Genomic DNA, 15,144 nt, shown 5'->3' with positions numbered 1-15,144 from the left:
GTTATATATAAATTTTTATTCATATAATTATCATCATTTGTTTTGTCGTCCATCTGATGATTATCTTTTATAGATATCTTCTTATGGTCATTCAAAAAATCGATATCCTTCATCTTGTTAATTTTAAATGAACTGAATTTATTAATTTCATGTCCTATATTGAATGGCTTTTTCTTATTTTTTTTTTGATACTTTTCAAAGATAAAATAAAAATATAAATACACATTCTTATAAATATATGTACTTATATTAACAAAATTTAATTTACTACACATAAAGGCCATAATTAACAATCCTTCAATTACATTAATTTGTTTAAAATATGTAAAATATATTAATACATCAAAAAAATAATTATATGAATAATATTTCTTATCATTTATTTTGGTATACTCTTTTAATATTCTCTCTTTTTTAAGCATATTTCTCTTTTCATCATGTTGTATATTCATTATAGATTTAAATCGTTTCATGTAAAAATATATATCATTTATATATATTGTTGTTAAGGTGTTTGTTAAATTTTGAAGATACTTTTCTTTATATTTAATTTTTAGGTATAAAATATATTCATCTAACTGTAAAACCTCTCTTGTTTTTCTTTTTTTTGAAACTATTTTCGATTCATCTTTTTTTAATTTTTTTCTGTAAGAAATTTTCTTACTTATTTTATTTTTTCTTTTAGACAGCAGACGTTTGTGATATACATTTTTATGCACACCATAATGCATAAAATTTTGATCATCAATTTGTTTTTTATGATCTATATTTAACTTACATTCTTGTAATTTATTAATATGTAATAAATGTTCAACATTTTCATCATAATTTATATATTGATTATTACATAAATTATTTTTATATTCTTTTTCATTGTAACAACTTATATTGCCATTTTGATCTTCCTCACTGAGGTTGATATTTTGTACATTCATTTTTTCATTCCCTTCCTCATTATTATTATGATCCAAATGTTGGTTATCATCCTGCATATATTGTGAATTATATATATTTATATCATTATAATTACTTTTATCATTATATTTATCATCATGATTATGAAGATCATCATTGTTTACATTAATTTTTGTGTCTATTACGTTTATATCTTGTTTAACAGAAACATACTTTTTCTTCATCTTCATGTTCTTTTTCTTTTTCTTTTTAAGAAAATTGAATTTATTTTTTGAAAATTCATTAGGTTTTTCTTGTCCATTCATTACATTAAAATTAGTTATTGAATTCTTGTTATCCTTATCAGTTCTTATTTGTTTATTTCTTTTGTCCCTTTTAATTTTTTCATAATTTTTTGTATTTGTACTTTTGTCCATTTTTATCTTCTGTAAAATAACAGAAGCTTTTCTTTCATATAATGCGTCATAATAATTATAAATTTTACTTTTCAATTCTGATGAAATAAAACTACCAAATCTTAACTTTCTTTTTTCAGTTTCATTATAGTTCTTTTTTATTTTTTTCAATTTCCTTTTAAAATATATATATTCTAAAAATTTCATATAAGCGTTTCTGAAATCATTTAAATATATATATGATATGATAACAGATATATATAAACAATATAGAACTGAATTAATATCAATATATTTAATATTCTTTTTATTAATTTCATATTTCATTTTTTTATTATTACTAAATAAATATATATCAAAATAACTAAAGGTAGGTAATGATATATTACTATGTGATATAATATCTTCTAATTTGTTTATATCCTTTTCTTTTAGTTCATAATTAAAATTTATAAAATAATCTTTTTTTTTATTATCATCATTAGAAGTAATAGATTTATGTATTTCTATATCTTCACTGTTATTATATAGCTGTTTAGGATTTTCTTCATTTTTATCAAAGCATAAATTATCCTTCACTTCATCTTGTGTTAATTTGTCTTTTTTCTTATCTTTCTTATCTTTCTTATTTTCCTTATTTTTTATATTTTTCTTATTTTCATTATTTTCGTCATTTTTGTTTTTATTTTTTTCTAATAAGAAACCAAGTTTCTTTTGATTAGCATCATTTTTATTTAAATTTAATGCTGTATCTTTAATATAATTATCTCCATATATTAACCGTTTCCCTTTTTTATTTAAATATAATAATTTTATAATTTTGGAATATCGAAAAGTATAATTAAAAATTTTATTCTTTTGTAAAAAGCTATTGGTATATATAATGAAAAGATTTTTAAAGTTTTCAAAATTATTTACAACTTCATTAAATTTATAATAATTTAATAACCTGTTATTATCACGTATATACTTTCTTAACGTAGTTCTTAAATTATGTCTATCATACTTTTTTATGTTATCATTTAAAAAATGTATATCTATTAGTTTATTATCAATTTTTATGTCTCCTTTGTGGTTTTCATTAATCATTTTTTTTTTTTCTTTTTTTTTTTTAAAATAAAGAAAATAAATGCTCGTTATATAATACTACTCATTGGTTATATTATTAATATTATTCTTATTGTTATTGTTATTTTGTTATTTTTTTTAAAACCCGGTTTTTATTATTTCACATTATATATATATATATATATATATATATATTCATATATATATAATATATATATTACGAATTTCTTATACTTTCATTTATGTAATAAATCTAACATAATTCGACCATTATTTTATTATCATCAAATAAATATATATTATATGTATGTATATATATATATATATATATATATATATTAATGTCATATCTAATTAATAATATTATATTATTATCGTTTATTGTTAGATAATTTTTATATTTTTTTTTTTATATATATATTATATATATATTTAATATATATGTATATATAAATATATATTATTATATGTATACATAATATATATATATATACGTATACATAATATATGTATGTATTATATATATATATATATATATATATATATATTTATATTATACACTTTTAAAATATATTTATTTTTTTAATTTTTCCTTTTTGCACACATTAACGTCGACGAAATATTAATATATTTTTTTCTTTCTGTTTTAAAATATATGGAGTTGAATAATAGAACGTGCTTTTTTCTTTTCACTTGAAGTGATAAAATTATATCCATACATATATAATCTGAACAAAAGTATATTTTAAAATAATGAATATCATTAAAAAATAAGTATATTATTTTTTAGATTATTATTAAATATATAAGTATATCAATGCATTATTAAATGAAATGTATCTTTATTATTTTTTTTCTCTTTTTTTTTTTTTTTTTTTTTTCCTAAATTATTCATATATCATACCATATTTTATTTTATTATTTTTTCTCATCCCGTATACCAATCAGACAAAGTATGAATTCACTTTTCGACATATGTATTAAATGTATATATATATGTATACTTTATTTTTCTTATTTTTTTTTTCCTAATAAAACATATATATTTTTTTGGATTTTCTGTTTTATTAGTTCCCTTGTATATTTTGATTACCCAATTGGTAACAAATCATAAAAAAATAAATAGGAAATGCAATGCATACAAATTGATATATAACCATCTTAATATAATATATAAAGAGCTTCATTTATATAAGTGTTTCATAAAACACAATAATAAGTAGTAAACATATATATATATATATATATATATATATATATATATAATTATTTATTTATATTTATATTATTTTCACTGTAAGAGTATATATTAAAGGAAAATAATTCAAGGAGTATGCATTTATACTTTATTTTCTATATATTAACAAAAATATATTATATTCAATAAATATTTAAAAATGTCATATTTATTTAAAAAGGAAAACGAATTTAAGTGTAATCATATTTATATTGATCATAGGTATAAATTTTATACAGGTCTATGTCTTATACCGTACGTTAAATTTAAATAATATGTAAAATATATATATATATATATATATATATCTTTATATTTATATGCTATATTCATGAATAAACTAAAGTTCTTTTTTTTTTTTTTTTTTTTTTTTTTTTTTTTTTTTTTTTATTATCATTCTATATATTTACCCTTATCAAAATAATTAATTAATAATATTATTTTTAAACTATATAACTATTTTTTTTTTTCTTTTCCTCTTTCTGTTTTTTTAAATTGTTCGATAATTATAAAACAAATGTAAAAATAAATACATATTTTTGTTTACATACATATTATAATATAGACAAGATAACATTTATATAATAGACTTATAACATGTAACTGTTTCACTCAATAATATTAGTTATTCCTATCATTATTCTTATATTAGAAATTAATATGTATTTATATTATTTTTCACTATGAAACAATAAATATAAACTAATACTTATAATAATATTTCAAAAAAAAAAAAAAAAAAAAATGAATAAGAAAAAAAAGAAAAGAACGCCTAAGCCTATTAATCTCAATGAACTTGAAGAAAAAATAAATATATTAAACTTTATGAAAAATGATTTTGAAATAGTCCTACAAAAAGAAAATGAAAAGCATTCTGAGGTATCCATACAAAATACGAATAAAGAAGAAAGCAGTACATTAGAAAGGGAAAGAATAAATATAATATTAAAAGAATTAATTATATCTTGTAATGAAAAGAAAGAACATTTAAATAATTATATAAAAGTTGCTAAGGATATAATCCAAAAAAATAATGAAACTATAGAAAAAGAAAAAAATGACATAAACAAATTAATATTACAAAAGGATGAACAAATAAAAGATGTTGAAAAAAAAATTGTCATAGTACAAAATTTTTACAAAGATATAAATAAAGGGATAATACAACTTATTAATAATTTAGAAGTATACTTAAGAAATAAAATGAATATAAACATTGATATAAAAAAAATCAATGATAAAACGATTGAATTAATGAATGTCCAAAAATTAAATAAACAACAAGAATGTAAAGAAAATGAATTTAAAAATAATTTGTATAGGTCGATAGATCAATATAATGAGCAAATATCTATTATTCGTACTTTCATAAAAAAAATAAAATTGAAACAAGAAATTGATGTAATAAAAGACGATAATATAATAAATACAAATGATGATATATTAAGAGAACCATCAAATAATACCAATGAGAAAAAAGAGGAAAGTCATAAATATGATTATTCACATGACGAAAATGAAAATAACAATTTTAGACAATATGAAATGATTAATATAGAAGAAGAATACGACAAGGAAAATAATGTAAAGGGGGGTAATAAGCTGATAATTAATAAGAACCATGTTGATAGTTTTGATGAAGATGATAGCTATGATGATAATAGTTGTGATGAAGATGATAGCTATGATGATAATAGTTGTGATGAAGATAATAGTTGTGATGAAGATAATAGCTATGATGAAGATAATAGCTATGATGAAGATGATAGCTATGATGAAGATAATAGTTGTGATGAAGATAATAGCTATGATGAAGATGATAGCTATGATGAAGATAATAGTTGTGATGAAAAGTTAGAAAAAGAACAATTACATAATTTACAAGATGATAAAAAAAATTATACGTTAAAGAAAAATGTAAAGGAAACATTATTATCCTCTTTAGATGACGACGAAAGTAAATTTTCATCAAGCAATAGTGAAAGAACTAAATCATTTGAAGTGTACAAAAACAAAGAAAAAGATAAAGAAATAGATAATTGCCTTTATTCTGAGGAAGAAACATATGAACAAAAAAAAAATAATGAATCATCTAATACAGATGATGATAATAAAAAGGAACATTTTATAAAAAAATTCACTACATTAAAAACAAATAAAAATATATTAAATGAAGATGTCCAGTTCTTAATGGAAAAAATTAAAAAAATAGATTATGATTATATATCGTATTTTGAAAAAAAACTCAAATATAAATAAAAAAGTTAAATATATATATATATATATATAGTTTCATTTTAATATTAATTTTTTTTTTTTTTTTTTTTTTTTTTGTATTATATAATATATTAAGTGGTTTTTTATTAATTAATTTTTTTAATTAGTTTATTTAATTAAATATATATATATATATATATATATATATATATATATTAAAAACAATTAATTATATTATTAATAAAAATAAACAACTTAAAGGGTAAAAAAAAAGCCATATAATAAATTATTATTTTTTGAAAATTTTATTATATAAAAAGATTCTATTTCAATATATCTATATATAAAACAAATTATATACATATAATATAATATATATATATTATATATATATATATATGCATATTATTATAATTTATTACATATTTTCAATGTTCACACACACACAAAAAAATAAAATAAAATAAATAAGAAAGAAAGAACAACTAAATTTAGACAATTTAAATATTTTTTTTCTTTTTTAATTTGTTAATAAAATCTGTAAATTCCATAGTGTCATCTTTTAAATCATCATCTGTTTTGGTTTTTTTCCTCTTAAAGTTCTTTTTATAATTATTTGGATCACCATTTGTTATTTTTCTTTTGTTTTGACTTCTTTTAAATTTATTGTTAATAAGTAGATCATCCTCATCATCGTCATCATTATCTATATCGTTATCTATGTCAAAATTTTTTCTTATATAGTCATCTAAAAATTCATCTTCTTCTTGTTCTTCATCAGTAGATGAAGCATCTTCGTCATCTTCACGATCTTTGGATTTACCTTTTTTCTTTTTAATATGATATTTATCTTTGAACTTTTTAAAACTATTATTATTATATGAGCATAATATATCATAGAAATATTTTTGGTATACATTATGTATTAATTTTTGTTTTGGTTTCTTTACATCAACATTATTATTATTATTATTATTATTATTATTACTATGATTCACCGTTCTGTCATTAATACATGAGTCATGTAAAAAATTATTATACGTATTAAGCATATTTAGTTGTTCCTTTGCATTTTTATATTCTATGGCTAATTTTTCCATAATATTTATAACAGCACTTGTTTCGTATGTATATTCATATATTAATTCATTTGATATACTATTATGCTTAACATGAGAATAGTTATTAATTTTACTATGTTCTTGTTTTTTTTCATGTTTATTATATATATTATTTCCTTCTTTCTTTTCCTCATCAATACTAACAGCACTAGTTGTAACATCATCACTATTTAAATTTAATGTAAAATCACTTTTTACATCCTTTTCATTTTTATTATTATATTTTGTTTTTATATTAATAACCAAATCATCATCATCATCATCAACATCATTATTATTATTATTATTATTGTTGTTCTTACTGTTACCCTGTAAGTCGTTTTTAGTTTCATTTTCGTGACTGTTTATACAATCCATATTATTCTTATTATGCTGATTATCCTCATTTCCCTTCTCCTGTTTTATTAAACTTCCATTTCTTCTAGAAAAATCAAGGTGAACAGAATTTCTTATAGAACTATATCTTTTCCTTTGAAAAGGGTTGTAATTAAATATGGTTATATTTCTAAATTCTAAGAGTATGCTTTTGAAATTATCATTTAACATAGAAGAGAATGTATAAAATTCATATAGATGCGTTAATATTGAATTTGTATCTACTGGATTATTTATCGACTTATTATAAATAAATAATTTATCATTGATATTAAGTTCTTTCCCTTGATTATATTTTTTAAATTTTAATGTATAATTATTTTTTACATAATTTAGATTATTTTCATATAACTTTTTTTCTTCATGATATAAATATTTGATAAATTCTGGTTTTTTCAATATCAAATATCTTATCATCATAATAGAAAAAACATGTGTCCATGATTCTTTTGAATGAATACTGTGTTGAAAAATTCTTTTGATAAAACTAATATTTCTTATAATATTATTATCTGTCAATATTAATACTGTTAATAAACTATATAAATTATATGTATGTTCACTTTCATAATAATTCATATCTTTTAATATGCTATAAAAATAACAATATGTATTGTCATCTATTTGTTTTGATGAATATAATAAAAGGAACATAAGAACTAAGAAATTTATTTTTATTTTATACGATTCTACACTTTTAATAACTTTTAAAAAAGATAATACATTTAAACTATGTAAATATTTGTTATCTTCTATTTTTTTGGTCTTTTCATTAAATTGATTATTATTCTTATCTCTTAATGATAAACATCTATTATAAATAATAAAGTACATATTTTTTACTAAAATACTTGATAATAATTTAAGAACTTTGCTACTCAAATAACCATATAAACAATATTTATTAAATATATTTTCTTCTATATTTTTTTTTTTATCCTCTTTTTTTTGCTTTTTTTTATCTTGTGATACATTATTCTTTTCACCCTTCACTTCCTTTTCTTTCTCATTGACGTGTTCACTTGTTATATTTGTGTCATGCACATTTTCAGAACGATTAATGTCTTCGCTATGATGATCATCTCCTTTGTGATTACTATTATAATTATAATTATAATTATTATTATTATCATTATTATTATTATTATTATTATTATTATAACTATAATCATTAGATATATCCTTTTTACTTATTTTTTCTTCATTATTTATGTCATCTTCATGTTCCTTTTTAATATTTATCTCATTAATATGATTATCATTGTAATTATCTATATATGCAGCATTATTTTCTATAATATTATCAACCTTTGATATATTTGATATAGAACAATATGATTCTTTATTAGTGGTATTTATAATCATTCCTTTTTGTGTATCCTTATCATAATTAATATAAGCCATTTTTTCTACACTCCATTCATTCAATAATTCATTTTTGTGTTCATGCAATTCATATATATTTTTTGAAAACATTTCAAAAAGGTATGTTGCAAAATAGATAATATTTTCAATCATATTGTTAAAGGAATGTGAATCCATTTTATATAATATATATAAACATCTATTTATACATACAATATCCTTTTTTAATTTGTCCTCAACATTATTAATATTATGTTCCTTTTTATTTTTTAAATGATCTACTATAATATCTACACAATATTTTATACTTACAAGTATTTTTTGAAAAATATAATTAGTTATATATTCCTTAAATTTTTCTAAGGTTATTAAATATTTTAAAAAATTTAATAATAATGGATTTCCTTTATTGAGTGTACAATATCCTTCTAATATAATATTTAGATTTGCAAATTTATTTTCTTTTTTCTTTAAACAAAATTCATTTATATTATTTGCTGATAGATAAAATAAACTAGGGATCAAGCTATATATTCCATTTTTTAAAATAAAAATATATTGTAGAAAAGATTTCTTCAAATAATTTTCAAATGAATATATGTATATTAATGCATTTAAGAAAAAATAATATGAAGAAAAATTGTATTCTTTAAAATTAAATCTGTTAAATATAATATTTAATATATAATGCAAAATTATTTGATTATTTTCTTCTATATTTAGTAAATATTCATTTGGTAGAATATATAAATATATATGTTTTAAACATTCAAGTATGGACTTTTTTATAAATACATCTTCTTTCTTATTATAGAAATCAATTAATACTTTTATATATATAAAATATATGAGTGGATTTTTTTTTATTAATACAACAATATTATTAATTCTATCACTAAATATATTATTTTTATTATGTATAATTTCTAAATGAATTTTTTCTTCATCATTAGAATATTTTTCTAAATAAAGTTCATAATAATTATAAATCATATTTAAACCTATATTATAAATTAAATTATAAATATCGTTCATATTTATTTTCTTTTTTAACATTAATTTTATTTTTATTTTCACATCACTTTTATTATTATTTGTACAATGATTTTTATGAATGGTATCATTATTATATAATTCGTTTAAATGTATTGGGATATTATTATAATCAATAAATTTGTTTTTTTCATCATCATTATTTAATGTTACATTTTGGGACATGGATTTCTTTATAAGAAAAGCTTTTATTTTTTTGTTCCATAATTTTGAATTTAAAACAACTTGTTTTTTTTCATCATCCATATCAAAAAGAATGTCTTCATTATCAAGATCAAATAATTTCACTTGATGAACAAAAGGAGAGTCTTTTTTCATATTATCATAATAATTTATATTATCACTATTATCTTCATCTTCGTTCTTATTATTTTTTCCTCCTTCTTTCTTATTATTTAGGGCATGCCCATTTTCTTCATCATAACCATTAGCATCAATATAAACATCGTCAATTTTATCATATACACTTTTTCTTTTCTGAAATTTCTTCACATAAAAATTTATATTGTCATATTGAAGGTTTTTTTTTTTTTTTTTAATAACATATTTGATTACAACATGTTCTAATTTTTTTTTTAATATGAACCATTCTTCATTCATATCATAAATGGTTTTCACATTATTTATAAATTTATCATCTACTTTTTTTAAGGACACTTTTTTTTCAATAATACTTCTTATCACATGTTCAATATCATATATATCTTTTTTATTCTCATCATATATAGAAAACCTTTTATTCTCATTTTTTTTATTATTATAATTATTATCTCTTTTTTTTTTTATATGCGAATTTTTGATTTTGTCCTTCCAATTTTTATTCACACCAAAATGACTATTCTTCAATTTAGCCTTTTTATGTTTGAAACTTTGACTTTTCTTCTTAAAATCATATCTGTTCACATTCTTTTTATTAAACTTATTAACGCTATGGTTTTTCTTAATTTTATTATTCAACTTTTTATTCATCGTATTGTACATATATATATATATATATATATAAATATATATATTTTTTTATATATTGTATATTATTGTTCAGTAAATATTTGACTTAAAATTACCATAACGATTTTTAATGTCCTTTTTTTTATATTATTTTATTTTTTAATTTTATTTATTTCTTTTTTTATATACAATAACATTTGAAAATACAGTGTGGGCGAAGGACGGGAAAAAATAAAATAAAATAAATTATAATAAAATATAATAAATTGATAAAAATAATATATAGAACACTAATAATAAAAGAAAATAAATATATTTAAATATTTATATTATATATATTTATTATAACAATTAATAAAAAAAATATATTATATATATATATATATACATAATATTTATAAACTTCATAAATATTGTTGTTTTTTTTTTTTTTTTTTTTTAATATTTTATAAAATTATTCATATTTATGTTATATAATAATATATATTTATCACTACATATTATTATTATAACATATAATTGTTTAAACTGAAATAATTAAAATAACATAAAATTAAATATCTTAATAACATTTATAAAAAATATTTTTATATAGGGGTTTTTAAAATAAATATTGAAGAAAACATTAATAAGATTATTAAATTTATTTTTTTGAAATATAATTATATATATTATTTTATATTTATATACATTACAATTGTGTTAAAATAATACTGTTTTATAAATATTATTGTAAATAAATTATATATTTTATTATATATATATATATATAATAATTACTACATATGAACTAATTTATATTTATATGTATATATAATTTAATATATATATATAACATATAGATTGACGTTTGATTTTTTTTTTTATTTAATAGGAACGATATAAATAAAATATAGTAAGTGGTTCAGTTCATTTAGTAAAAAGGAAAAACAAAAGAATATGAAAAGAAAAAAAATACATATAAAATAAATATAATAAATGACTAAATATATATATATATATATAAATTAAATAAACCTATTATTTCATATATTTATTTTATTATTATTTAAAACAAAAAAAAAAAAAAAAAAAAATTTAAAACACTATACTATTCTACATATTATTAAAATATCATGTAGAAAAAAAAACTCTATGTTATATTTATAGTAAAAAAAAAATACAAATATATACATTTTGATTTTTAAATTTCAATAATATATATATATATATATATATAATTTAATATATATAAATTTTTAATTATATAATTATTTTTATGTTTTATAATTTTATTATTTTTAATTTAAAATAAAAGCTTAATTTCAAGTTGGGTACACTGTTTTTCACATTTATTTTATATTATGAAATTTTGGAAATAAATGAAAAAATGAAATAAGTTTCTTAGAAAATTCCTAATATATAAATTATAAAGATATAGTAAGAAAAATTAAAACATTTTGAATAATCAAAATTGTCCATACTAAAACATGAGTAAAGTTTTATAATATATAATAATATATGAAAAACAAAATAAAAAAAAAAAAAAAATTAATAAATACAAACTATATATGATATATATATCTCTTAATATATATATTTGAAAATTTATTATAAATATTAATATATATAAATTGTTAATATATCACATAATTCAAATGAAAAAGGTAAGAAAAAAATTTTACATATTCATTTTAATTAAAAGCGGAAATACCACACTTTATGATAAACTAGATTTAACCGCAAGATAAAGAATATTATATTATATTATATAATGTCACAAAAAAAAAAGAAAAAAGAAAGAAAGAAAAAAAAAAAAAAAAAAAAAAAAAAAAAAAAAAAAAAAAAAGTTTCATATATATATATATATATATATATAGAAAGATCTTAAAAAGATCCATCTGATAATTTGAAAATCAAGAAGCTTTAGACATTTTGCTTAACTTCAAAATGGAATCATGAACAATATTGAAAGACTTCTCGCATATTTTTTTCATTTGCACATTTATATCTTTCACTCGGTTACTAGTTTGAATAATAAAATCCCTAATAAATATAAAAATAAATAAACATAAATAAATACATAATATATATACAAATACTTATATAATATATATTTATATTTATATAAATATTCATGTAATTCTTTTTGTTTTTTTTATTTTGAAAATTCTTACGCTGGAGAATCGAAACGCCTAATTGCTGATTTCGTTGTTATATATATTTCCTTTGAAAAGTTAAAAATTTTATTTTTTGTATCATAATAAAATTGTGCATCTTTCAATTTATTGAGTTTATCCCATTTAATATTTTTGATATAATTTTGAAAAGAATTATTTATAATTTCGACATTTTTATATGGATAAAAAACTGGTTTAAAAATGATTTGATTTTTATTATAGGGGAAATCAAAATAAAGATTTTCCAAGTTTTTATTTACTGAAGATGCATTATCATCCTGTGGTTGATCAACCGTATAGACATTTTGTTCAATTAATAATCCAAAACATTTTTTAACAGCTCTTTCTTTTGAATATATATGAGTACCTATACATAAACTTGATTTTAAATTCTTTTCATAGGGAGTTAAATATAAATCATTATATAATGTTTTTTTCTCTTTTTTTCTCTTTTTAAAAAAATAATTTTTAAGACTATTATAATTTTTAGAAAAAAAATTATAGATATTATTATGATCATCATATATATTATTATTACTGATATTTTTATTATTATTTTCATTTGTATTCATTCCTGTCTTGTTTTTATTTCTGAAAACATTTGTTTGTGCCCCCTCATCGATAACAGCACCATTATATTTTTTGCTTAGAATTTTATCCATAGTATCTTTTGTATATAATTTTTCAAATGGTATCATTTTATAAAAATAAAATGCATTATTATCTTGTGAGCCTATACAGCTAATATTAATATTCTTATTTATATGTAGAAAGGATATACCTTTACATACTCCTATAGATTCAAAAATAAGATTATTGTTTAAATTTTTTTTTACATAATCATCATTATATGTATCCACAAACTCAACTACAAATTTTTTTTCTCTCGTTTTGGATTTATTTTTTTTTTTTCCAAACATATTCATAGGAAAGTCATGATATTTAAATATATCTAATATATGCATTTTTTTGTTAAAATCATCATCACCATATTCCCTATGTTCATTATCATATTGCTTATGTCCATAAAAATGATCAGTTACATTTTTGTTAATCTTATTACGACTTTTATTTCTATGTATCGGGATTTCATATTCCTTGTTATCTTTATTAATATATGTATCATTAGTTTCGTTATTATTTTCAATATTATTATTCTTTTTTTTATAATGTATTTTGTTATATATGTTTTTTTGTTCATTAATATAAATATTCATATCCTTTTTGGTCTCATCATAGGAATTATTATTTTTCTCTTGTATCATATAAGGTTCCTTAATTTTATTTTTTCCATCTATAATTTTTTTATTTTTAAAATCGTTAATTATCAACATATTCTTTTTATCATCATTCATTCTGTTTATATATTCTTTTACATCTTCTTCGGAACTTTTTTTCTTCCCTCTATTTATGGGAATATTTATTTCTTCATCATTATCAAAATAAATATCAATGTATTTTGTTTTTATTATATTATCTTCATTATTATTGCTCTTTTTCTTTTCATCATTTTCTTCCATTTTAGAAAGAAAAAGAAACAAAATAAAATAAAATAAAATATATATATATATATATATATATATATATATTTATAGGTTTATAATAATTAACAAGAAAGAAAATATATAATATTATATAAATATATATATATATATATATATATATATATATATTTATTTATTTATTTATGTATTCATTAAATTTCCTTTTATTAAAAAAACAATTACCATTATATTAATATACATCATTTATTTATATAAAAAAAAAAAAAGAAAAAAAAAAAAAATTATTTATATATATATTAAAATTTTTAATTTATATAAACATCATTTTACCGATAAAAATGATATATATAATATATATTTGTATATCTTACAATATTATATTATACGTACATATATATTACATATATATATATAATATATATATTTTATATATTTCGTGTATATAATATATTTTGGATCGTGCTTTTTTATAAATATTCATAAGCTAAGTATTATAATATAATATAATAATTCAAAACAAATTTCTTAGTAAAAGATTTATGTATTTATAAATATATATATTATGACAACCATTTTAATTTTTTTTTTTTTTAATGTAACCTTTATGGAATTTACCCAATTATGTGTTGAAGTCTCCAAAACGAAACAATTTATCATGTGTAAATTTTTTTCCGTTTGTGTTTTTTTATTATATATAAAACATATTATAAATAATATTTTTTTATGTTATATTTTATGTGGTTATATTTTTTTTTTTTTTTTTTTTTTTTTTTTTTTTTTTTTTTT

General features: G+C 17.4%; 4 protein-coding genes across 4 annotated transcripts in view; 1 reads left to right on the top strand and 3 right to left on the bottom strand.

Moving 5' to 3' along the window:
- PRSY57_1457200 (hypothetical protein) overlaps positions 1–2,399 on the bottom strand; it is a gene marked incomplete at both ends in the record, with an annotated part of 10,443 nt that extends 8,044 nt beyond the window's left edge. The window contains one exon of the mRNA XM_012910168.2: positions 1–2,399. This exon is cut by the window's left edge and continues 8,044 nt beyond it. Coding sequence (XP_012765622.2) covers positions 1–2,399 — 2,399 coding nt within the window.
- Positions 2,400–4,440: 2,041 nt separating this feature from the next.
- PRSY57_1457100 (hypothetical protein) lies at positions 4,441–5,874 on the top strand (the record flags this gene model as incomplete). Its single annotated transcript, XM_012910167.2, has 1 exon — positions 4,441–5,874. The coding sequence occupies one exon, from the start codon at positions 4,441–4,443 to the stop codon at positions 5,872–5,874; it is 1,434 nt and encodes a 477-aa protein (XP_012765621.2).
- A 458-nt stretch (positions 5,875–6,332) lies between these two features.
- PRSY57_1457000 (large ribosomal subunit nuclear export factor, putative) lies at positions 6,333–10,727 on the bottom strand (the record flags this gene model as incomplete). Its single annotated transcript, XM_012910166.2, has 1 exon — positions 6,333–10,727. One exon carries the CDS (start codon positions 10,725–10,727, stop codon positions 6,333–6,335), a length of 4,395 nt encoding a protein of 1,464 aa, XP_012765620.2.
- A 1,862-nt stretch (positions 10,728–12,589) lies between these two features.
- On the bottom strand, positions 12,590–14,373 carry PRSY57_1456900 (hypothetical protein; the record flags this gene model as incomplete). Its single annotated transcript, XM_012910165.2, has 2 exons — positions 12,590–12,719; positions 12,851–14,373. The coding sequence occupies 2 exons, from the start codon at positions 14,371–14,373 to the stop codon at positions 12,590–12,592; spliced, it is 1,653 nt and encodes a 550-aa protein (XP_012765619.2).
- Positions 14,374–15,144: the final 771 nt, after the last annotated feature.

The sequence above is a fragment of the Plasmodium reichenowi genome, chromosome 14, assembly GCF_001601855.1.
Source record: "Plasmodium reichenowi strain SY57 chromosome 14, whole genome shotgun sequence".
Classification (NCBI taxonomy): domain Eukaryota; phylum Apicomplexa; class Aconoidasida; order Haemosporida; family Plasmodiidae; genus Plasmodium; species Plasmodium reichenowi.
The sequence above is the reverse complement of the archived record's forward strand: the minus strand, read 5'-3'. Positions and strand labels throughout refer to the sequence as shown.